This window comes from Micropterus salmoides, unplaced genomic scaffold, assembly GCF_014851395.1.
Source record: "Micropterus salmoides isolate LMB-PRFRI ecotype aquatic unplaced genomic scaffold, ASM1485139v1 Ms_hic_scaffold_16, whole genome shotgun sequence".
Lineage (NCBI taxonomy): Eukaryota > Metazoa > Chordata > Actinopteri > Centrarchiformes > Centrarchidae > Micropterus > Micropterus salmoides.
This window is the reverse complement of record NW_024040707.1, coordinates 12066657-12091594: the sequence shown is the minus strand read 5'-3', so window position 1 is coordinate 12091594 and position 24938 is coordinate 12066657. Positions and strand designations below refer to the sequence as shown.

The window sequence follows — 24938 nt, the reverse complement described above, 5'->3', positions numbered from 1 at the left end:
TAGAGTGTGAAAGACATCTGTGTGCCAAATCTTCAGATGTGGACTGAAAAAGGGACAATGAGGGATCGGGCAGCCAGTCTGTTGCCTCACTTTTATCTGCTGTTTGTTTCCTGCAACTGGTCACTCCCTTCCCCGCCTCCCCCGTATGAGCTTTTGTCATTAATCATCCCACTTTCTTCCCTTAATGATTTTGCACCCCATGAAAAGATCTGACACCTCCAGGCTGTCGCAACTTGGCTGCTGTTACTGTACCTACACCTACAGAGCCCCGTCAGCCCATTCAAAGCTTTATATAATTTCCATTTTAGACAGTCAGTTTTAAGATCAGAAGCCAGGGCACTGTTGGCTGACTCAGTCAACCCTTCAAACTGCAGTCTTGTAGCTAGAGAAATGATTCAACAGATTCAGACAAGAGACAAGTTAGTTTTTGTAATGCGATGATTTCATGTTGTACATGAAAAAATATTGCAGTGTTTCAGTTTTTGATAAGTAATAACTTGATCTTTATTTTTTTTAGCCAAGCCAGTGGCAACAACAGCTCGGTAGATTTCCAGAAATGTTGTACAGATGTTCATCAATCAAAATTTCAATTTGTCCCATGCTTTATGACTAAATACAGGCACAGGGTAGATTTATGTTTAATTTTACAACACAGTGTTGTATAACAAGTAATACTTCCCTTTATTTACCTGCAAAACTAGTGACATTCCCATCAGCCTCAGCTGTACTTTGTGTTTAGCACTAGTTAAATATTTGCATGCTAATACGCTAAACTATGTTGGTTAACGTGGTAAACATTATATATTACACCTGTGTACACCTATACATACACATCAACATGTTAACAATCGGACATTATAGCATTTAGCTCAAAGCACCACTGAGTAAGACCTTCTAGCGTGGCTGTGAACTCTTTCTCTTGTTCACATAGTAAATAATAATAATACATTTAATTTGTGACACTTTTTATATACTTTATATATTTAACTTTAAACAAATCAAAGAAGTGCCACAGATTAAAAACAGGAAAGTGCTAAAAATAAACATACAATTAGTTCGAGTAGTAAGGCTATTAGTAGTAAAACCCTGCAGTTACACCAAATAGCCTACTGACTTTCATTTTACACAGTGTAGCTGACTGTCTTTTTGATCAGTTTGGACTGATCTATATGTCTGTTTGTTCTCCATGGGCCTTGACAATTCTTGAAAGGTTACAGATTGGACAAAAAAAAACATTTTTTTAGGAGTGGATAACCTTCAAAATATTTTGTTTTATAACATATGCTCTCTGGTTCCCCTGCCACCCCCAGGATTAGCCCCTAACATTCAAAAAACCCTCTAATATTGGTTTTACTATTCAAAAAACAGCAGTTGTGGGAGTTCAAATCAAAAACAAAAACAAATTAAAGCTTTCATAAAGTCAAAAACTAAAAATGAGGCATCTGGTGTTTATTATAAATACCGATCTTGGCACAAATCATGCCCAAATTGAGTCCAAATGTCAGTTTCACCAGTGATTTTATTGACTTTCTATCAGTTTTTCTGATCAGTGGTTGCACAGCCACCTCCCCATCAAGCTTTACAGTGGAGACAGTTTCTCCAGAAAACCATGCCAATTGATATTTCTATGAATCCTTACCAATCATATTTTGGCAGTCTTTACAATGGCATGTGGTGCCGGCTCTTTAGATATGATTCAACAGTTTCTCCATTTTATTGGCAGAAACATTTCAGCAGCTATGTGGGGGTTTCCTGTGGGTGTGTGCGCGCGTGCGCGGGTGTGTGCGCGCAGCAGGAGTAGGGTGGAGCAGGAGGCGGGATGCGCCAATGGAAAAGACGCACCGCTCGTCTATTGGACCAGACGCGTATTGGGCCCAAGCAAGACGCGCCCACCAAAGCTTAAAGCTTCTTTTTTTCCGGAACAGGAGACATGAGGTTCTAAGACACCTGTCAGGAGGACTATACATCCAAACGCTATATGTGAGGCAACCGGAGGCTGCGTGTTTGGCCATGGGCGCGCTGGTATCGTCATTATAGCCTCTCGGTGACCAAGGAGCGTAAAGTTATTCTGCTACGTTCTTGTTCTTATTGTCTTTCACCTTCTTCTGTTTTTTTTCAAGCCGCATGAGTTCACCGCTGTTTTTAGGTCAGCTGGTCGGGGTTCCGTTAGAAATAATGCACCCTACAATGGAGAAAGACACGACTTACACCAAGATTTTTGTCGGCGGGTTGCCCTATCACACCAACGACGCTTCACTTAGGAAATATTTCGAGACTTTCGGGGAGATCGACGAGGCAGTGGTAATCACAGACAAACAGACGGGCAAGTCCAGAGGATATGGCTTTGTAAGTTAATTTAAGTTGCTGTTTTCTGGTAGAATAAATGAGGAGTTGAACACATTGTAGAGTGAAATATGGGTTTAATTAAGGTTTTATCAGCCGCTCTCACTTTAATTGGATGGTCAGGGGGTGAAAACACACGAGATCGCAGCCAGCCAGTAATGACTTTAAAGCGACTTTATCTGTATGGTTAATTGTATTTATTTTATCTCCTGGTTATCACAGCCTCCTGGGGTTTTTTCTTCTTCTAAGCCTTGGAGGCTGCAAACACTGCCACTTTGTTCAAGCAGCAGCAACAGCCATGTGCGGTGTGTCTGTCGGGTGGTGGCAGTCACATGCTTGGAGCATGAGTAGCAGATTATTTCGTATAAGTGTGTCATCAATTAACTCTGCAGACAGACACACAGTATAGCAGTATAGTGTGTAAGGACTCACTGTGCTGTCGGTGTGCAGAGACGAGCGCAGACAGAGTGGGGGGGTTACAAATGAGTTGGTAATAAGCTGCTGCCTCTGTGGACAGATGTGTCTCTTTCTGCTCTGTGTGAGACAGAGAGGGGGAGGGGGGGAGTCCTTGGTCACAGAGGTGTGACATGTCAGTTGGCCCTGCAAGATAAGACTGCAGTAGTTTCATTTTGACTTCCTCCAATACCCCCCCCCCTGTCAGGAAGGTTTTGGTTGTTTGTGTGAGAGACTGTAAGTTTGAATGTGAAAGAGAGAGCGATAAGAAGAGGATTCATGTGTTTTGCATCAAGGTGAAGCAGTTCAAATTATATCTGGCTCAGCTGCAGCCAGTGAGCTGAGGCGACCAGTGTGTGTTGAGTTGTTAACTCCTGCTGGAGGACAGTATGATCACTTCAGCCCTGACAAAGATCTCAAATCGTCTGCTGCCTCTGTTTGCATAAGTGTCCAGAGTCTGAGGCTGTGAAACGAAAGCAAGCATAGCAGTTTTACTTTCAGTGTCCCACTTATTGGTGATTGAGTTGTCTGCAGCTGTAGTTTTCCTCATAAGTGTAGCTGCACTGTGTGTGTGTGTGTGTGTGTGTATTAACCTTCACCACCCCTTCCCACTGCTATCTGCCCACTCCTCAACTCACTCCCTCAAGGTGCAAAGATGCCAGTATCTCATTCTTGGCAGCCCAGTCTGGAAAAAAAAAAACCCAAATCTGCCTCCTACACAATCTCCGCTGGAAGCCTTAAAAAACACTGATTGCTGCCTTTGTGTAGCGGAGTCAGTGTCTCCTTGTGCATTTAGCAAAAGGACTGATTCATCTGATGAGAGACAAGGACAGCAGCTACCTCAGGGCCGCCCTGCACCGGGCCATTGGAGCACTCATGTTGGAATCACTCCATCCACACTGAATAGAGAAGCTTCCACGTTCACAATTATGTAGCTTAAAGAGTTAATCAGAGGGATACTAATCAGTAATGGTGTGACTCTCTCAACAGGTGACCATGGTGGACAGGGGGGCAGCAGAGCGGGCGTGCAAAGATGCAAACCCCATCATTGACGGCAGGAAGGCCAACGTGAACCTGGCATACCTGGGAGCGAAGCCTCGCAGCTCGCAGACCAGTAAGTGTGTTAGATCACTGCTGAAAAGGATCTACAGGATCATATCAGAATGTTTAGTTGGTCATGTTTGAGCCAAATGCCTACAAATCATGTAGTTAACTTAAATGGTAAAGTTGGTGATATTCTACACTCTCTTTTGGGAAACGAATCCCATAAAAAGACTAACACCAACAATGTGTTGGTTCCTACCGCGACGTACATCTTTATAGACAGGTCACGAATATATAGTCTTACTTTTAAGAAAGGCTAAACAGTTCCTTAAAACGGCTGTTGGCTGTAGTTGTTATCAAATGTTACTGAATCAGGTGTAGAAAGTGCATTTGTTAGGGACTATTTTCAGCTGTGGAGCTGGTGTGCTAGTGTATATCATGGTAGCATGACGGTTTTTGTGGGATCAAAACTAAAGTGCCCATGTTCATCACAATGTGAGGAATTGATCTCACATTGCAAGTAGCAGCTTACATGGTGCAGATTTGGTGAAGCAGGCCCCAAGACTCATCCCTTAAAAAAACATGTTTCCAAAGCAAGAAACCCTTTCATAAATTGATATCCTAACTTCCAGGCAGCCAATGGCTTGCAGGGACTAACTCAAGAACTGTAGTATTGTATGCTACTGTCAAATGGTAAAGCTTTGCACTCACAAATGTCCTGGGAAGATTAAACCTGGAAGACAAACACACATAATAATAATAATAATAATGATAATATTGATAATAATAATCTAACTTTGAGAAAAAATAATGGCAGCTAATTAGTCACTGTTGATGGATTTCTTGCAAGTCTCCGCATGTTGATTTTCACGCTGCACTGAAATGAGTGGAAACCCACAGCTGCCTGGAAGATAGGAAATCAATCTAAAAGCCAATAAAATATATGTACATATTTGAGGTTAGTGGGATAAAACATGCAAAACCACTTATATGCTCCTTTCAGCCAACTGTCTCTGCCCACTCCCACCATACATTCACTCTTTGTGTACTCTAGTTAACGCACAGCTTTCATGCCGCCGGGTTTCTTCCGCATTAACTACCAGTGCACATGCTTCATGCTTCCCTTCTCTGACGTGCACACCAGACCTTGACAGCAGCTCTCCCTTCGCTGCTTCTTTTAAAGCTCGCTGGCTGAAATACAGTTCAGTGTAGGTGTGATTGACAAACAAGTGGCGCCAACAACAACTGGCTGTGTGTCCTTATTCTGGAGGCCCAGTGCTGCGACGCAACTCCCCAGGCATGCAGCTGATGGGAGATGGCAGCGCTTGGTATTTTGTTATTGTGCGTGAGAGCACAGAGAGAATGGGAGAGGGAGAGAATAAGAAGAGCGAGAGGGGATGGGGCCGTTGAGAGCAAGAAAGTGACTGCGTGTCTGTCTCCTCTTTGTCCTGGTGAAGAAAGAAAATGTGCATTTAGATATACGTTTGAACAAAAGAGGAGGGCTGATGAAGTCATGGCCGTGCAGTAACAGGGGGAATAACAGAGGAATGAATAGCTGGAGGAATGTCGAAATGAAGTCAGAGGAGGGACAGAGAGGAGGAGGAGGAGGTTTCCTGTCATACTCAACCTCAGCTGATTCCTGGTGAACTCTGGAGGCAGCGAGGTCACAGATGTTTGTACATCATTATTTGTTTGTGTTGAGTATGTGCGTGCACTGAGGGAATAACAGTGTGTCTCTGTTACTCTCATATACATGCTAACATCTGAGACAAACGAGCAGAGACAGAGAGGGAGAGAATCGGCTCTGTCCTTGTCTGCCCGTCTCTTTCTCTCTGTGCTGCCAGAAGCTAAAATATCCCTCCTTACCGCTGCCTCTTTTTCTTTGTCTGCAGGTCTCTCTGTTGGAGTTCAGCAAGTCCATCCTACGTGGGCTCAGAGGCAATATGGGTAAGACTGAGAAGAATCAATACCTCTATTTCCACCTCTCTCACTTGCCTCCTCCTCAACACAATACATTTCACTCCTCCGTCCTTGACATTTCTGAGCACTCGCTCCTGTTCTCCACTTGGGTTGTGGTAGTTAGTGGCACTCTGCAAAGTGAAAGGAAGGGGGTGGGGTTACAGTGCAAATGATGCTTGTTTAAACTCCACAACACTGCAAAGATATATTCAGCCCTGCACCCTTATCTATATCTGAACATTGAATTTTGATTTGTCTTCTGTTTTCTTTCTCTCCCTTTCTGGTCCATTAAACCCATGAGAAGCTCAATTCTGAATTTCACTCACGCATGACTTGGGCTTCACTGAGGCAACAAGCCATTTAGTGAAACTTCCCTGCATCCCTTCTCTCTTTCCTCTCCACACACAGATAAACACACTCAAACACAGACACACATGCACTGCTGCCATTATCTCTCATCCCCCCCCCCCCCCCCTCATGTTCAAATCTATTTAATATCTTAGGGCGAGTTGGGCCAACCTGGGGCTCAGCATTCCCACAAGCGGGCACGAGCTGAGTTCACAGTCCTGTGTTAAGGGGTTACAGATGTAGACTACGCCATAGCTGAAATGCACCTCCTTAACAATTTAACTACACGTCAGGACTGCAGGGGCCAACAGCACCACATAGACACCCCAAGAACTGTGGTTGGTCAGCTTTAGTTTGGCGAATGCTGATTGTCAAGAGAACTTTAAGGAAGTTGAGAAAAGGCTGAGCTGTCTTCTCCTTTTCAGTAACACACATTGAGCAAAGACATCTTCACTGTAAACTGTTCACCCTAATCACCACTCTGTATTACAATTAATGAATCAATGTAAACACAGAGATTGCCCGGCAGTAGTCTCTCATTCACTATCAGGCTAAGGAGAGAGAGAGAGAGAGAGAGAAGTTACCCGGATGTTGCTTCAGTTAGTAAATTTGTAGTCTACTGCCTCTCTACAGTATATCACGTAATAGTTGATGAAATAATGCAAGTATGACATGGCCTGATCATACATAATACGTGCGTCTGGAGCATTGCGGTGGTGCTATCACCAGGTGAAATCCAACAATGAACTATGCATCAAAACCTGCGCTAGTGGACAGCTAGCACTAAAAAAGGGGTGCTACACCCTTCGCTAAGCCCCGCCCCCCTCAGTTACTGTTGCTAAGTCCGACAAAATGTCGCACTCCCTGGAGAAATATTGTCAAATTTGTTGGGAGAAGCGATCTCAGAAAGAAGCAAACAGTTTTGCAGTTGCATTATACATTTGAAGATTGTATTCAGGCTGTCAAACTGACTCGAACGGACGTGAAAAGGGTGGAAAAAGCTAGAAAACGACTCTTTTTTTTTTGCATTAGAGTCAATGGAGTGCATCCATGAAAGTGTCAGACTTCGGTTAGAGCGAGACCTATACTGCACTGTGATTGGCCAGCTGTGTATTCGGGGCGTGGCTTAGCGAAGGGTCAATTGCTAGGGTAGAATAAAAATATTTCTACAACACAGAATTATTTATATTATTAAAATGTCTGTTTCTCTCTTGTGAAATATTGTATAGTTTTACCTTATCACACTTTTAAAAAACAATTAAACATTGTAAACAAGGTAATCAGATCTGCAATCAATCAGGTATCTTGATAGCACATTTGCTGGATTAGTAAAAAACAAACATTGCTGTCTGGTTATTTAAATCAAGAAACTGAATTCTCTGTTGATTTTCCAGAAAATTTACAAAATCACAACATATATCAATATTGCAACATAAAATCCTTTTCTTAATATCACCTACTCCTCCTAATATACTGGAAAGCCTAACATCAACTGTGGCATAATGGGAGCAGCTGATGGTTTATCAGAATCTCGCTGTAATCCACATGTGACGGATGTTCGGTCTACTCGTCCAGTCTCCCTGAGTTACAGTGTGAACACAACAGCAAACCTTAATGACTCAGTTCCTGAGTGAAACATGGAGGATGGATAAATCATTCCCAGGACTGTCACTGCAGAGCAACGCTGCAGGTCGAACCCTTTTTGTTGAGTAAGTTTACCACTTACTTACTACTAAAATATTCAGTGTTCGATCGTGGTTTAGGTGATCTTAGAGGTTGTCTATCACAGGTGTCTGAGAAAAGAATGTAAAACATGTTTGACAAAAAGACTGGATCTAGTATAGTTTACAGGTATTTCTAAGGAATGTGCATGATGTAGTGTTTTGGAAAAGAGCTCTTCACACTGACTTTCTGCAGGATGACAAGTTCTGATCCTGCGGCTACAGAAAAGTCCATTAAAAACCTCAACTGTTCTGAGTGCTATTAATATTGCAATCCTCAATTTCTGAATGAGTGATGAGGGAATTGAGGCTGACCCAGATGAGTCTATGAATGAGTGATGATGGCTTGATTGAAATTCTCCCACAGTCAGGTCGGACACTCGAAGCAGAGGGAGTCGGCCTTTTTAATCCATGCTTGCAGGAAGAGCCAGAGCTTTGACACCTCGCAGACTGAAACAGAAGAGGCAAATACATCACTTGGCATTGACTAACTAACACACCCGCAACATAAACACACACCGGAGGTGGCACTTTGTTTATCAGTATAGAAAAACTTGCAAATCCAATTATTAACATGTTCGTAACAGATGTGTCTACCTAAGATTTGCTATTTTATTTTCTGTTCCACATCATCGTAAACTGGATATCTTTGGGGTTTGGGATTGTTGATTGGATGATACAAGACTTTTCACTGAGTGATTGTATGTTATTATTTTATGACATTCTAACAATTTAACAATTAAGCAATTAATTGTGAAAAAGATCTGCAGATTGACCGATCAAGTAAATCTTTCCTATTCTAAACGCACAGCAACACAAGACAGAACTTAACATTTCTCACCAACTCTCTAAGGGAAACTATAAGTAATTTTATCAGTGGATACAAAATTAATTTAATACTTTACAGATCAGTGATAAGTTCTTATAAGGTATAAATAAAAAATATCTTTGTGCACTCACTGTAGACTTGATGGATTATTTTTAGAGTGGAGAAATCTTTGTTGATGATGTGAAGCTTTGAGTTTAGCTGTTATGTTAAGTTATTAATTTCCATTAACTGCCATCTTATAAAGCTTTTAGTTTGTGGTAGGCTACCTAACAACCACACGTTTAGGTCAATTCTTTTTTATTATCAATTAAGATGTCAATTCTATCTTAGTTAATTGTGTCATCATAGTCAAAACATAGGGAAAAAAATACCCACTATAGTTTTCCAGAGTCTGAGTGGACATCTTAAGATTTCTTGTTTTGTCTGAACAACAGCCCAGTGTGTCTGGATTTTGACCTATACAAGGGAACGCCATCCTCACTGCTCTGATTTCCATTATTATTTTTTTTAATCTCCAAAAGTCCAACACGTTAATGGAAATGCAATGCTAAATGACTGCAGTACCCCCTTTTAATCAACTAATCGTTTCCCTCGCTCTTCTTCTCAACAACAACATACTCTGACGGAGAAATCTACAAGCTGTTCATGATGTATTTTGTGAAATACTGTCTCAGTTTCATTGTTTGATGGTGTATTTAGGGAAAAATCAGTTGTAGAAGAAGAAGTGATACCAACTTTAACCTCAGGAGATCTCAGTACAGCACAGCTGCAAGATGGATTGTGCTTTAAAAGAATATCAGATTCACTTTTTTTTCTCAACAGGAAACTCTTATGTTAAAAAATCACCATCAATGTTATATTGCTCTACACATACAAGTAAATTGAACAGCAAGCCTCTGTTTGTAGTTTAATTCCTCTAAAATACAAAGTGGACACAAATTACATTTGAATTACGTTTAAATGAAGGATAAATAACGCAAATATCAAGCCAAATCTTTAAATTTCTCAGTTTTGCAATGGCCGCATCTGTCCAGCTCACATCTCTCTGCTCCGAGGCTAGATGAGTCTTTGACATGATCAGTATGACTGCAGTCAGCTTCAAACATTTCTTGGCAGAATGAAGGACTTTTATATGAAGAACGACTTCAAGATTTAGCTATTTTAAACATAATAACAGGAGACTTTTCGGTAGGGATGTACCAATACAACTTTTTTTTTTTTCTCACTATATTGATTAGTTATCTGATACAAGCTCTCTCTTTTCCCCTAATTTAAAAACTTTATACCACACTGCGTGGAACTCTTCTGCATATTTTGCGTATATTGCATTCTGCAATTTTGTGAACAGACACATGTATAAATGGGCTATACGTATATTGTACAAGCCATGTTGTATTGTGACAAATTGCCACTCTATAACACAGGTTGTTGGTTTTAATTGTGATATAAACTGAGGACAAGACAGAGCAAAATTTAAACAAAAATATGAAATGAAACACCGGTACATACAGAAAGAAACAAGAAGCTAAATAAATTAGAAATTTAACTGAAATACTGAATTTTATCAGTGACTATATATTTACTTGACATAGATACTTGACAGTGTTTCTCCGATACCAGCAGATTGCATCGGAGTATCCGATAGTAGTTGTTTTTAAGGGTTGTAAAAAAGCACATGATGATCAATCATTCCTATGCCTTTTAGCATTCATATTTCCCAGTAAAAGCACTAAACTGAAACTCTAACCAATGCTGATATGGAATCACTGGTAAGATCCCTCTAGTAGAGTTAGATGAGAAGATTGATACCACTCTCACCTCTGTACGTTAAATATTAAGCTACAGTCAGTTGCAGCTTAGCTTAGCTTAGCTCAAAGACTGAAAACAGGGTGGAAAAGATAGACTGGCTTTGTCAAATATTAAAACAATCCGCCTACCAGCAACCCTAAAGCTTGTTAATTAATACATTACATCTTACTTGTTTAATCCATCTGTGTTGTGATTAGGGCTACAACTAACAATTATTTTTATCTCTGATTAATCTGCAGATTAATCATTCAGTCAAATTCATTCAATCAAAATTTAAAATTATTTATTATAATGTAAGACCAAGAAAACCACCTAATTCTCACATTTAAGAACCTGGAACCATCAAATTGTTGGCACTTTTGCCATAAAAGAGGCTCAAATGATTAAAAAAATATTGCTGGTTAAATTTCTTTAGACCAACTAATCGAAACTTTGGGTTTAAACAAACATACAACGTGTTAATAAGTGATCTCTCAGATGAGCTGGAAGGTGGATTTTGTAACCATTTGACAGAGCCAGGCTGGCTGTTTCCAGTTGTTTTGCTACACTAAGCTAACAGTCTCCTGGCTGTAGCTTAATATTTAACAGACAAAAATGAGAAAAGCGAATACGTATATTTACCAAAATGTCAAACTATTCCTTTAAATATAAAATCTATCTAAATGTGTCTGCAGGTCTTGTCTTGCTCCTGTTTCCCCTCCGTCTTCACCGCTGTGGGGCTCCCGGGGGGCTTCAGGGTGTGACACTCGCACATGGCACTGCTTAGTCTGTTCGAAGCACTCGCACAGTAAAGAGCAAATAACAAAGACAAACTCAAACAAAGCACAGCTCTGTCTGCTGCCTCAGTGTATTTGCTTTACATTTTTAGAGGACGGGCTGATGCCAAATGTGGCTTTGAGGTACAGCTGAGTCGGGGGCAGGAGGAGGAGGAGTAGAGGGATGTTCTCATTCGAGGTGGTGGTTGTGGTGATGGGGGGGGACATCTGTCGCCCATGGCTGCCTGCTGTCTGCCTTTAGCACCCAACGTTGGTGCTTGGCAGAGGCAAAATTCATTTTGTTTTTTAAGAACGTTCTGGTGTTTATTTTTTTGAGAGAAAGGAAGGAGATGAATGTGAGGCTGTTGAGGGAGGGTGGTACTTCCTGTTGAAGCAGTGGAACGGGGGTGGGGTGTGACACAGACTAACAGCACACCTGTGGCCAGCTGTAGTTGTGGCTGGGTTCAGTGAAGCTTTAGGGCCGGTTGTATATATGACGCTGGAGCTCGTTTTTTATGTGTGTGAAATGCATTCATGAGTCGAGTGAAAAATGTTCCTCAGTGAAACATCAGTGAATCATAAAACAGCCTGTGTGGGCACCGACATGTCGACTTCTTTAATACGTTCACATCCTCTACTGCTTTCTGTCTCTATTACGTCTCAGGGTTTTTTTTACTCTGCCTCTGTTTCCTCTTTGGCTGCCTTCCTCCCCCTCTAAATGATCTTTCTTTCTCTTTTCTCCTTTCTTAGCCTGTACTTATCACGATCACGTCTGTCTAGGGGTTTAGGAAGACGGAGAACCGCCTCAGGCGTATATTTCTCTTACCCAGGGACCCAATTAGGAAAGGCACTTCTGTCTGATGAAAAGCCTAATTTGAAAAACAACGAGGGAAAAAAAGGTCATGTTGGAAGCTTCTCATAGCACAGAAAGCTCCCGTTTTGTTCAGTTGACACACATTTTCATTCAGCATTTTCATTCATTTTCGATCAGCATTTGCATTGCAGCATTCTCCAGTTTTTAGCTTTTTTTGTTTTGTGATGTGCGTTTCGGCACCAAAGTCAGCCCCTGCTCCCAGATTTTAGTGCTTTGTTGGAGTCTTGAACTGATGTTGACAATGAAAAAAGGGCATAAAAATAAACAAATCTAGTTTGAGGACGACTTTTAACGAGCATTGACTTATCATTTAAGGCTAACTCAACACTTCTGTACAGGAATGTGACAAGAGGAAGGCTTGAAGCAAGGAGGCACCTTTGCCCTCTCTATTTAGCATTTATATACATTTTATAAACACACACACATTAAAGTGTAGTTGTAAGCAGATATTTCTTAGTGTTTATTAATCTATTTATCAACAACTTAACTTCTGTATAACCAGTTAATGAATGATTTAGTACCCAGTTTAATATTGCTGTAGTAAAGATTTAACATTACACACTTGTAAAAACTGTTTGTTTATACACATGTACAAATCAATCACAGTGTTCCAAACTCATGAAGACATGTTGACCTTCGAGGTTCATTCTTCACCTCAGAAATCAGAAAAAGCTCAAGGTGCACTCACTTGGATTTGTTGCAGAGTTTTCAGCCAAATCTCATAGCCTTTGCAAGTCGACGAAGTTCGCTCAGTTGTCACGTAGAGTGAAGAAGTATTTCTAAATAAATAAATATTTAATTATATCTATTTATTAATCAATATAATAAATACAAACATTAAATACTTAAGATTTTATGTAGGGCATATATTGTATAAATAAAACTGCAAAAAATTGACTGGTAGGATATAGAGTTACAGCTCTTTTCTCTTAACTTGATAATCTGCTCTGTTAAGGTTGGTTTCTTATTGATGGGTCACTTCAGTTCAATTTTATTTATATAGCGCCAACAAAAGTTATCTCATTGCACTTTTCATAGTTCAGGTCTAGACCAGACTCTTTATAATATTACTCAACAATTCCCACCATCAGCAAGCACATGAGCAACTCCCTTTTAGTAGGTAGAAAGGTTGAGCAGAACCTTGACTCAGCGTGGGCGGGTCATTGACCTCGACTGGTTTGGGCGCAGAGACCAAATGGGGAGGGATCAGAACTGGATGTTTTTTAAATGCTTGATGGATGTGCAACAAGTAAGATGGAAATGATTTAGATTACATTGAAGTGCGAAAAGAAATCTACAATGTCAGACATTGAAATGATCATGACTTATGCTTCCTCGATAATATTCAGTAAAAAAATATTTTAATGCACATTTTCTTTACATCGTTCAGCCCTATTTGTTTTAATATATTCATTTAAATGTCTTTCTTGCTTGCTGACATTAAAGCTGAGTGTCCAGCGCTGATGTTCGCCTTTCTGTCTCTCATCCTCCCTCAAGCTATGTGCGTGCGCACATGTGTGTACATTCAGCAAGAGAGGACCGTGGGTCATGTTTGTGCGTCTTCATGAGTGTGTGTTCGTCTCTTTGACTGACTCACCCTCCTCACATCCCTGATCTGAACTATTAAAAGCGTGGCTGTCCTAAGGCATGAGGGATATGATGGCTGATCCTTCACCTCTCAGCATCTCTCCCTCCCACTCACTCCTCATCCAAGGAGTCCCGACCTCTACCCTCAAAAAAAACCCAGAAACGCTTTATTCATTACGTCCTATCTCTTTTATCCCGCTGCCTGGTGTTGAGGAAGGACGGTGAGGGGGAGTGTGGAGGAAGCTGGCTGTGAGGGAGTAAACCCAGAGAGGGAAGGAGGGGTGGAGTGAGTGGAGGTTATTCTGCTCTCATGGGTCTGTTAGTGAATGTACACCCATGCAGCTGCGCCAATTAGCCTTGCTATGCCTGCACCCCCCACTCACCACACTCTCTCACACACACACACACTTATCCACATCCTCTTCTAATCTACTTAACTGACTACATACTAATAAGTGTGTATTAGACTTCTTTCAGGTCTGCGTGTTGATTCTTTTCAGCGTGTGTGTGTGTCTGTGTGTGTGTGTGTGTGTGTGTGTGTTTGACAGTCAGCGTTGATGCCAAGCACTGGGAGGAGAGAGACGCAGCTCCCTCTCATACGATACCGCTGTCACATTGGATCAGTCAGGGCAGTGCACAGGCAGGCTGGCAGGCAGCGGCACACAGCCGTGGGAATGACACTGCACTTCTGCTCTGGGAGAGACTGACGGAGTGCAGGCAAGGAGAGATGGGATACAGAGGGGTTGGAGCAGGGGTCAATATTAGATTCAGCTGTGTTTTGACTTCACGAGTTGCTGTACATCATTAGTCTGTTGTTTTTAACCTTTGTCACGGTGCTGCTTTCTTGGCCCAATCTCCCTTAAAGGCCCTGAAAACCTATTTTCTCAATCAGCTTCGTACTAGGACTGATGGGGTTCTACATGTATGCTTAATTTTCAAAAAATGTTTTGGTTATTTATTGGTTAAGAGACTTGTGTTTGTGTATCTCTGTTTTTGTTGTTGGTTTAAAGTGGCACAAGGCTCAGCTGGAAAAAGGTTGATGTTAACATATTTCTGTGCACCAGTCACAGTTTAGCAACATTTGAATCAAAATGTGATGACAGATATGGGTTTTTTAAGCTCATGTTGTCAGGCCAGTGTCGTAGACATCTGATTGAACCACACCCACAATGATCTAAAAAAAATCAGATAAACATTTAGGAAAAATACTAGTATCTGCACCATTATGAGCAGGTTTTGGCTTGCTTGACACCATAGACTGTATTAAAAACGGATGGACTGTCCATGATGTAACCCATAGGTTTCTGAAGAGCCGTTGTGAAGCTCAATGTGGGCAGCTCCAGCTGTTTCCAACTTGGCAGTGCCTTACTCTGGCTAATCTAGAAATGGGCAGAGGTGGAGCTGAGGCGGGCCAAATGAAGCCTGGTTGCTAAACCACCTTGCCTAGCGGCTAAGCCACCTGAGAGGGAACCCAGCTGTCACTCAAAGCGGCCATGTCCTTGATTATGCACAACTTTAAGCTTTAATATAATTTAAACAGGTGAGGTATACTGTATAAAAACTCACAGTTGTCATGAGGGAGGAAATTAGCTATAGAGACCAAAACAGGGTTTTTTTGTACCAAAGTGTAAACATGTTTAGTTCTGCTGTTGGGCATTTTTATATGAGAGTCTATGGGGATTGACTTTCTTTTGGAGCCAACCTCAAGTGGCCAAAATTGTCCCCCTCATTTAAAAAAATAATCCGGGTTTTGCCCCTTACTTTTATAGTTCTATTTTATTTACTCACTAAAATCTCTCTTAACTGTGTCCTCTGATTTTACAGATGCCAAAATCCACATGTGAGAAAAGAGGAGCTGATAAAAATGAGTCCCCTTGCAGTAAGAAGTGCTCTCTGTAGTTTAAAATAAACAAAATGCCCCAAATTTCACCTCTCGTACAGTCCGCCCTATCTTCTTCAAGGTTTTTGGGTCCATATGTAGCCTGAGAGGAAGACTGCAGACACGTCAGGGCTGAAAAATTGATTCACCTTCTCTGCATGTTTTTTGGGTGGAAAAAAACAATATAGTAATTTAATCTTTGTTTTTATGTACAGTTAGTATTCTCCTAAAAGATTATAGAATCAAGCATCAATCAAAGATTTGCATTGCTCTTTGTAGTAAAAAAAAAAAGAAAATAAATCACATACAACATTGCTTATCATAAAGTGTTTAGCAAGAAACATTATTATACGGTAGGTGCATTTATAATGCAGCAATTTACATATCTACTTCTTACCATTATTATGGAAATATACCAACTGCAAAACCAGTATATTATAAAAATTAGTATATACTTTACACTGTGTACAATTATAATGAACAAAGGAATTGGGACAGAGATAGTGTTTTCATGCCATAGGCCATACTAAAATCCAGATTGAGCCTGACACAGCTTCAGTATTTCTCACTGGGCTTAAACACAGTCCAGTAAGGCGGTAAACTATCATGAACAATCTTGTTTTCAAGATGGGAAGCTTCTACTGTTCCATTAATAAAAAGGCTCACAAACATTGCTTCTAACCGCCTTGCATAACTTCTGCTTCTGGCACAGATGAAGCTAAAAGAAACAAAGTCAATAAAAGAAGTCATAGTCATAGGCATGTCTCAATTTACTGACAGCTTCCTGTTTTTATAAAAGAGAATCTATCAGGGGTTTTGACAGCCTTAACAATTTCACCATTGAACTGTGTTAAAGCTCAGCGAGGAGATGCAGCAGAGAGGTTATTTTGTCAATGCTGCAGCAACAATTGGGCTTGTGTTATACAAGATCTTGACATGTACCATTTTAATGTTTGAGTTGAAAACAACCAGCGTATCCTCTTTCCTCCTTAAAGGAACAGTTTGAAATTTTTTGGGAAAAAACATTCGTATGTTTTCTTGCCATGACTTGGATGAGAAGATTGATACCACACTCATGTTTGTCTGTTCAGTATGAAGCGACATCCAGTGTCAACTCTAAAGCTCACTAGTTAACACATTGTGTTTAGACCTTCTTTGTTTCATCCGTACAAAAACCAAAGTTGTTGTTTATGTAATTTTTAAGTGTTAATTACGCTAGAGAAATGTGTTTAATATTAATGCATAATGCATCTACAGCCTACACTCATTTTATAGGAGTATGCTTATTTGCTTTCTTGATGAGAGGACTGTCACCACTCTCACATCTTTAGTCTACAGTAAATATAAAACTGCAGCCGGTTAGCTTAGCTTTGCCGAAAGACAGGAAGCAGCATGGCTCTGTCCAAAGGTTTTTGTGTTGTGTTTTTTTTTACCTGCACCTCTAAATCTGTCTGGCTTGTTTAATATGTATACATAAAAAAAGGAAACCACAAGTTGTCTTCTCATCGATCGTCTTGCAAAAAAAAAGTGCGCATTTCCCAAAATGAAGTAAATGAAATATTGTTTTGAAAGACGAAGAGAGTAATCTGAGAGTCATCTTTTATGTGATCAACCATAAACAAATAGTACACAGCATTAAGTGTGACTTAGTTTGGCTTTAGTGAAAACAAGCAGATACAGAAATTGGTGTTTCCGGGGAAAATGTTTCATCCAACTTTCAGGTTAGTCTCGGAGAACTTTTAACAGGAATTTTGGGGGACTTTTCAGATAGGGAAAGGTTAAAAAGGTCCATAGAAGAGTTAAGTAAGGTTAAATGTGTTTAAAACTTACATACTGGTGAATGCATGTGTGTGTGTTTTGTATACAGCAGAGTGGGTATAAATAGGCCCAGTCCAACTGTTTATTGTGTAAATACACCAGATCTCTGCCCCCGCTGTGTTTAGGGGTAAGCAGCAGCAGCAGCAGGCCTCTCGCTGTCCTGGATCACCTGTTCAGACTCAGTGACAAGGTTACTGGGAGGTTAATGGGGTTGACTGTAGGCGCTTGTCTCAGGAGTGTAAGTGTTAAACACTGTCATGTTCTGTTGTTTTTACTTAAGCGCAGCAACATAACCCAGTTCCTCTGATATGATCGCTGTTGCTGTTGCCAGATGTAACTGAGGCAGTTCAGGTTAAGTGGGCAGCCTCAGGCAAGGACATGACAGAATACAGGAGGACAGTAGAGCACTTTTTTCCTCTCATTATCACTATGGCTCGGAGTATCAACAATCTCATACACTGCATCTGTTGTGGCAGGTTGTATGCAAGTGTATGTCAGTGCACAGAAATGTATTCTGTTCAGAGCTAAAACATATTGATTATTAATTTGTGAAGTACAAGCAATTGTGGTTAAAAGAAATTTTTTGTTATTTAGCTTTTTTTTTATGTGTGATATTTCATTTGGAACAAAGCGTTTCTTTTTGAAGATTTCTCAGGCACTCTGTGCTAATTAAACATACACACAAGGGAGAAGGTCTATTTTAAGGAAACAGCAACAGTGCTGATAATTGCTCTTAAAGAAGAAGGAGGGGGGCTCCAGTTTTTTTAATATTGGCATATAAAGAAAAGGAGCAGTTACTGAAGCTGTTTTGTGCTATACATGTACCTCTGACTGTGTGTGTTGGGGTGTGTGTGTATATGTGTGTGTGTGTGTGTGTGTGTGTGTGTATATATATATATGTATATATATATATATATATATATATATATATATGATTTATCATTCGGTCAATAAATGTCAGGAAATAATAAACACCCATAACAATTTCTCAGTCCGAGCTGGGACACTGTTTTGTTTGACCCAACGATGTTCAGTTTACAATGAGAGTAAACCAGCTAATATTCACATTGCAGAGGCTGGAACAAGACAATATTTGGTATTTTTGCCACAATAACCACTTAAATTAAGTCAAAAATGACTATTGTAAATGTAAAGTAAAATAAAATACTATTATCAAAATTGTTGTTGATGAATTTTCTGTTGCTCAACTAATAAGTTAATTGATCATTCAACGTCTAGTCGTAACCCTTGTTCCTCTGTCTGTCCAGGCTTGCCCAGCAGTACGTCTACCCTCAGGCGTTCCTCCAGCCCAGCCTGGTGCTGCAGTCCCAGCTCAGCCCCACAGCAGCAGCAGCAGCACTCGCCTCTCCTTACCTGGATTACAGCTCCGCCTACAGCCACTACGCCGCCACAGGACTGGAGCAGTACCCCTACACCCCTTCACCGTCGCCCTCCACTGGCTACCTCAGCTACAGCTTCTCCCCTGGCACTCCAGCGCCCACCCTCACCGCATCCCCGACACCTCCAGCTGCCATCCATCCTCCCCTGGCTGCACTCACCACTATGTCTGCTGCCCCGCAGGCCTTCCTCCACTACCCTCTGCACCAGCCTGACCGCATGCAGTGAGCAGCTCTGAGTGGAGCTGCAGCGGCCGAACTGAAAATTTCCAAAAAGCGTGACTCTTGACCTGTGACATCATCAGGATGAGACTGGATAACCAGGAAGAGAGTGTGATGTAATCAAAAGGGCTTTCAGAAAGCACTCTTGTTCCTGTTTTTATATATATATATATATATATATATATATTGTAATAGTTAAGGAAAATGTTCTATTGTTACAGTCATCAGCATACGATCTGAATGTTTTTCATAAGTGGCAGAAATCAGGGGCTGGAATGAGACGACCCTGACCCCTGACTCTCAGCACTGAAGTTGGACACAGGCTGACTGCTGGAGAGCGGATGGGTAAAGACAAAGAGAAATATGTCTGTTTGACATGATGCTGCGGCTGCAGTTTCTCCAAAGGTTCTGAGCTGAATGCTGGATTTTAGCCAGGCTGAGAGCCAGTTCCTCTTTCAGAAATGCAGGTCTAATTACCTCCTCTTCAAGGTTACCTTTCTGTCTATGGCCTTAGAGAGCGCTCTCTCTCTCTGTCTCTCTCTCTGTCTCTCTGTCTGTGTGTGTGTGCCTGGTTCAGTTTGGTTTTTTATTAGTCGTAAATGAACAAAATGTTTATTGTACTCCCCTTTGTTCCTTTTATCTACTGCTGACAGTAATAATCACAGTTGAACAGAAAATGCAATTGTGATGATAAAGAGCATGTATAAGGTAGACAACACTGGTATTTTGTTTTTATATTGCTACTGCTAGAACATTACACAGAGAAAGACTTTGTTAACACTTAAAACACAATAGGGAATTGAATTCCTGCAGCCACTTTGTTATTTTTATTAGTAAGTTTTCTGGATTTGGTCTTTGGGGGACTGTTTTTATGATAGATTACAAAGTTGTTGATACATATCATGTAAATGTGTTTGGATGTAGGTGTCAAGATGTATGTTGTTACTGATATGTGTGGGTGTATTTGGTGTCTGGTTTTGTGTGTCTTGACTGAGTGAGTGAGTGAGAGAAAAATTGAGCGATGCAGTACATGCCAGTGTCAGGACCGAGCTCCTTCTCCAGCCCATTGTACTTTGTTTCTTTGTTTTTCCCAGCTGCAGAATACAGGCAGATGCTTTAGAGATGATCCTGGAATCTTGCGGTGCTGTGGCACCACCTTAGTAGTCCTAAACCAAGCCATACATCACATTTGAAACAAATATGCAAAATAAAAGGAATATTTCTAAAATGAGTGTGGTCGAATTATACAGTATTTGTGGTTAAAACGAGTGGGAAACGGCTGGTGCATGACTCTATCGGGAGATGGAGAGTCACACATGACTCATGTAGTCAAGTCATTTTCTTGTGTCATTGAGATACTTCACACTGGTGGACAGGTAAACATGTTGAGGTGAAGGATATTTCTTACATTTATTTGCTTAGCTGACACTTTTATCCAAAGTTGCTGTTGCTATATATGGAAGGTTTTATTTGCTGGACCTCTTTCCCGGGAGCAGTAACTTCCCAGAGTCTCAGCTGGTTACCTGGCAATTTCTCCTGGCTAAAAATTAGTCTAGCACATATCCCACTTTGGTTGTTGTACTGATTAAGCCAGCAAGACATACACTAAAATGCTAATTTATGAGCTTTAGAGATGGTGGTAGGTGGGTTTCGTTCCATTTAGACAGAGCCAGTCTCACCGTTTCCCAATTTCCAGTCTTTATGCTAAGCTAAGCTAACCAGCTGCCAGCTGTTGCTTCATATTTACTACATGGTAAATTTTACTGGTATCAACCTTCTCATCTAACTAGCAGCAAGAAAGCAAATAAGTGTACTTCCTAAACTATTATTTTCAGTCCAATATACACTGACTTTGTACAAAGCTGATGTCACTTAGCCAATGTGACTGCACTGTAGGCTGCATCTCTGTCCCACCTGCCATCAAAATAAATAAATATCCTAAAACAGCTGGGCAGTGTAGTTTTTAGAAAACAATTCTCAATCAGGAGTAAATATTGTGTTTGTTGGGGACTATTTTTAGCTGTGGATTGATAAACACATTTAGTGCTTGTGTGATTTCCAGCAGCAGTGTATGTGGGATCTACTTAAATTAAAACTGCAGTACCCAGGCTCATAATAATCATTGAAAATGTCACCCAGTGCAATGATGTATTTTATTTATAGTTTTTATACAATAACGGAGGTCTATGGCACAGAGGAATGTGTTATATCAGGCTTGGCTACACAGATAACATTCATACCAGATATCAGAATCAATTCATTGTTGTTTTGATCTTTTCATGGGATTTGTTGACCATAAGAAAAATGTAGATCATCACCAGACTGACCATTTTACTGTCTTTGTTTTGTCAGGGCTCTGGAGGTGGAGTCATACTGCAGTTTATCAGCTGTGATGCACAAGAACAGAAGACAGTGTAAGATAAATGTGTCAGTTTTAAACTTTTCTTATCAAACACCAGCAATAGTCCGCCTTTGGGTAAACACTGTTTTACCCAAACAACCCCTCCCTTAACTACATCTCCCGGCATACCTCAAACTAATGGAACCTATAACAGCAATCGTTTTCTTCAGGGAGGTTTCACCACTGTGAACTTCTGCCTTTAAATTCAATTGTTTTTATGGGAGACTCTGACATGTGCTATTTTTGCCCTCTTCTGGCCAAAAGTATTTATTGCAGCTCATATTTTCCTCAGTGCCCGGCAGCAACTCCACAAAATGTTAAATTAAAAGGAACAAAAATGACCCAAACCTTGTATCAGCTTTTTATGTTTATTATCATTGAAATGTTTATTGAAACGCCTTGTGCTCCCAGTAAGGATCATATAATAAAAGGAGACTCAATGTAAAGCTTGCAGCTGATCTGCGGTGACCAGACCTACTATCAAAGTCTGGGATACAACATTTCTTTCTTGATTGCGCTGGTTCAGAACAAAAAGCAGATGGTTTATGTAAAAATGAATATCATAGCAAATACCACAGTGAGGGGAGGAGAAATGATCATTTTCACATTCATGAAAACTGATGACAAAATGAACACAGTTAATGGTACGAAACAGGAGAGTGGTAATGAAAATAAAACGAAATTTACTGTATCTGCAATCTTGATCACACACATACACACTTATACACACTCACTTGTACACGGGCAGGCGCACACACACATGCACACGCTCACTCTCACGCACACACTTGCACACACACATACTGCAGAAGTATCCACACACGCACACACAAACACAAACCCACAGATAAAATGTAGTGATTGAAAATAGTGAAACCCTGGTAAAATCTAATGGTATCATACATCCACGTCTTGTGTCTGAAGTGCAGAAAACAAAATGAACCTAAAAAACAAAAACTAAAATGGAGATAAATTCAGATGAATAATGAAAAGCATGCCCATCTTCACTGGTCTAACCCAACTTGAAATGACCACAAGCCCAGAGTGTTGCCCTCTCTACCCTACTCAAACCCCAACCCCTACCCCTCTACTCCATCCTCACCTGCCCCATGTCCTCTTACCCTTCTCATGCCATACCCACATCCCCACCTCTCCCTCATCCTGCCCTTGGTCTCCCAACATTTCCAACACCCATATCCTCAAACCCCTCTGCACAATTAAAGGATTTCCACACTCTTTGGAGTCGCAGATGAAGGCCTGGCTGGAAGGAGAAAGCAGGCAGACGGAGGCAGACGAGGCAGCTGCTGGTTCAGGCTCTGGTCACCATTTATCAAAAACACAATGTCCAGGTCAGAATACAGAGTGAGGACTGGGGGGTAGAGGAGTCTTGTTGTGTGTTGAGGTTGAAGGTTGTGAACCTGTGTATGTGTCGTTTTTTTTACAGTAGAACTGGAAAAATTGTATCATTTGTTAGTCTAGATGTGAGTATTTGGGTTAGTCTTGTGTGATGTTGTGTGAAGGCATGGGGGGTGGGGTGGGGGCAGTGGAGGTGGGACTGACGTAGCTCAGGGCCTTGTCCCTCATCCCTCAGCCCCAGTCGGAAAAGGGGGCAGGGGCAGGTTTATAGGGCTTGCGTTTTGAGCTCGATGGGCTCCCCACGGGTGTCCTGCTGGGTCTCGCTCTCAGGGGGTCGACTGCCCTTCAGTGTGGCCAGGCGCTCGGACAAACCTCTCATGCGTGGGAACAGCATGAAATCATACAGGAGGGCGCCCATGGCACCTCCTATCATAGGCCCGACCCAGTACACCTGTGGGCAGCAAACATCAGTTTTAACATTCATCAGTTAACACAGTTTCCAGTCATTTTTGATTCCTGCTGGGGTTGATATCTTCAGTGTGTTTGCAGGTCTTACCCAGTGGTTGATGAAGTTCCTGAAAAGCACAGCAGGGGCAAAGGACCTAGCAGGGTTCATTCCAGCACCGGTGTAGTACATCTAAAACACAAGACACTTGTTACTTATTGGGTTTTAAAATAAATGTGGTTATTATTTAATATCTATGTTTCCATGTGTCTCACCCCCATGAGATGTCCGATGGTGACGGAGAAGCCGATGGATAGGGCAGCAGATCCCATGCGTCCGTTTCTCCTCTCATCGGTCACGGCGAAGATGCACACCACAAGCTGCATGGTGAGGAAAACCTCCACAGTGGTGCCCATTCCCAGACTGATGCCAGGCTGCAGCTGGAGACACACAGGTGGACAAAAATAAGTCAAAGAAATCATGGTCTAAGAGCTGTATGGTACATATGGAAATTAATTTCTCTTTTTCTCTGAAAAATTATGAATGACTGGAAATAATTTGACATTTGACATTTGGTTTTTCAGGTCTTTTAAACCATGATTTCACTAGATGGCCTGGTTGGACTAAAAAATGCTTTACTGAAGTGACCAGGAACTGATGCTAGTGGACTCCTTTACCAAATTTAACAATTTCATGAACTCTACAATGTATGCCATGTATCCCATTGATCACCGTATCCAAAAAAACTTCTACCTCACCTATCCCAACATTGCAATATTTGTTTTCTGAAACATCCAGAGTGGGTCCTTACTGTGTTCATTGCCATGTTGCCTCTCATGTTGCCAGGTGTGACCCCGTACAGCACAGCAGCTCCAGCTACAGCACCCAGGCACTGGGCGGCTATGTAGAAAACGGCGCGAAAAAGAGACATCTGTGAGCCAACAAGGTAGGCAAAGGTGACGGCAGGGTTGATGTGGCCGCCGCTGATGTGGCCAATGGACTGGATGAGGGTGGCAGCTGCTAGCCCGAAACACAGGGCCACATGAAGGACATGATGAGGCCCGGTGGTCCAGCGCAGAGCAGCGCCCATGCCGAAGAATACAAAGAACATGGTCCCGAAGAACTCTGCAAAGACCGCTCGCCAAAAATTCATGGACCGGAACTCCCACATGGTGACTTTTCACTTGAGGCTCTCCACCAGATGAAGAAGATTCTTTAAAAACAAATCAGGGTGAATCTAGAAAAGTTAATGTGTACCTTTTAGGTCCTCTTCAAATGCCAAAAATAACAAAAAAGGATCTCCCTTTTGTAGTCAGCACACTCGGCTGACCAAAAACACTGACAGAGTCAGGTCAAAGACAAAACAGGATTTCAGAACGTCAACAGACGAATCCACTCAACGGATCTTTACCAAGCAGTGAATTGGGTTGGTAAAGTCAACTCAGCTGCGTTCGCTTGCCACCTCTGTCCACCTGTCGCAAAGACATAGGTGTGAGATAACGTGGGAGTGTGGGTGGAGATCTCACGTGGGGTGAGTTGTCAAGAGTAGGTGGGCATCAATGCTAAAGGGGTGTTTCTAAAGTAGAGACAGGGATAGACAGAGTGTCCGGTGGACGTTTTAGCCTCTCTGACGGAGGGGAGAGGGCCAGACAGGGGCTTTATAATACCCCCCCAGGGGCCCCAGGTGACGCCATAATC

General features: G+C 41.5%; 2 protein-coding genes across 2 annotated transcripts; one reads left to right on the top strand and one right to left on the bottom strand.

Annotated features, from left to right (window-relative positions):
* The first annotated feature begins 1899 nt into the window (after window positions 1-1899).
* Window positions 1900-20269, top strand: rbm38 (RNA binding motif protein 38). The gene is made up of 4 exons (XM_038722158.1): window positions 1900-2346; window positions 3787-3910; window positions 5733-5787; window positions 18688-20269. Exons 1-4 carry the CDS (start codon window positions 2125-2127, stop codon window positions 19043-19045), a joined length of 759 nt encoding a protein of 252 aa, XP_038578086.1. The 5' UTR covers window positions 1900-2124; the 3' UTR covers window positions 19046-20269.
* A 1966-nt stretch (window positions 20270-22235) lies between these two features.
* On the bottom strand, window positions 22236-24530 carry mipb (major intrinsic protein of lens fiber b). The gene is made up of 4 exons (XM_038722157.1): window positions 24052-24530; window positions 23516-23680; window positions 23352-23432; window positions 22236-23246 (listed from the first exon to the last, which is right to left on the bottom strand). The coding sequence occupies exons 1-4, from the start codon at window positions 24409-24411 to the stop codon at window positions 23061-23063; spliced, it is 792 nt and encodes a 263-aa protein (XP_038578085.1). The 5' UTR covers window positions 24412-24530; the 3' UTR covers window positions 22236-23060.
* Between the last annotated feature and the right edge of the window lie 408 nt (window positions 24531-24938).

Coding starts and splice junctions, on each gene's coding strand:
- rbm38 (XM_038722158.1), top strand. CDS start 2,125: ATGAGTTCACCGCTGTTTTTAGGTCAGCTGGTCGGGGTTCCGTTAGAA. Junction 2,347..3,786: donor AGTCCAGAGGATATGGCTTT/GTAAGTTAATTT, acceptor CTCTCTCAACAG/GTGACCATGGTGGACAGGGG. Junction 5,788..18,687: donor TGGGCTCAGAGGCAATATGG/GTAAGACTGAGA, acceptor CTGTCTGTCCAG/GCTTGCCCAGCAGTACGTCT.
- mipb (XM_038722157.1), bottom strand. CDS start 24,411: ATGTGGGAGTTCCGGTCCATGAATTTTTGGCGAGCGGTCTTTGCAGAG. Junction 23,681..24,051: donor GCAACATGGCAATGAACACA/GTAAGGACCCAC, acceptor GTGTGTCTCCAG/CTGCAGCCTGGCATCAGTCT. Junction 23,247..23,351: donor GGAACTTCATCAACCACTGG/GTAAGACCTGCA, acceptor TGCTGCCCACAG/GTGTACTGGGTCGGGCCTAT.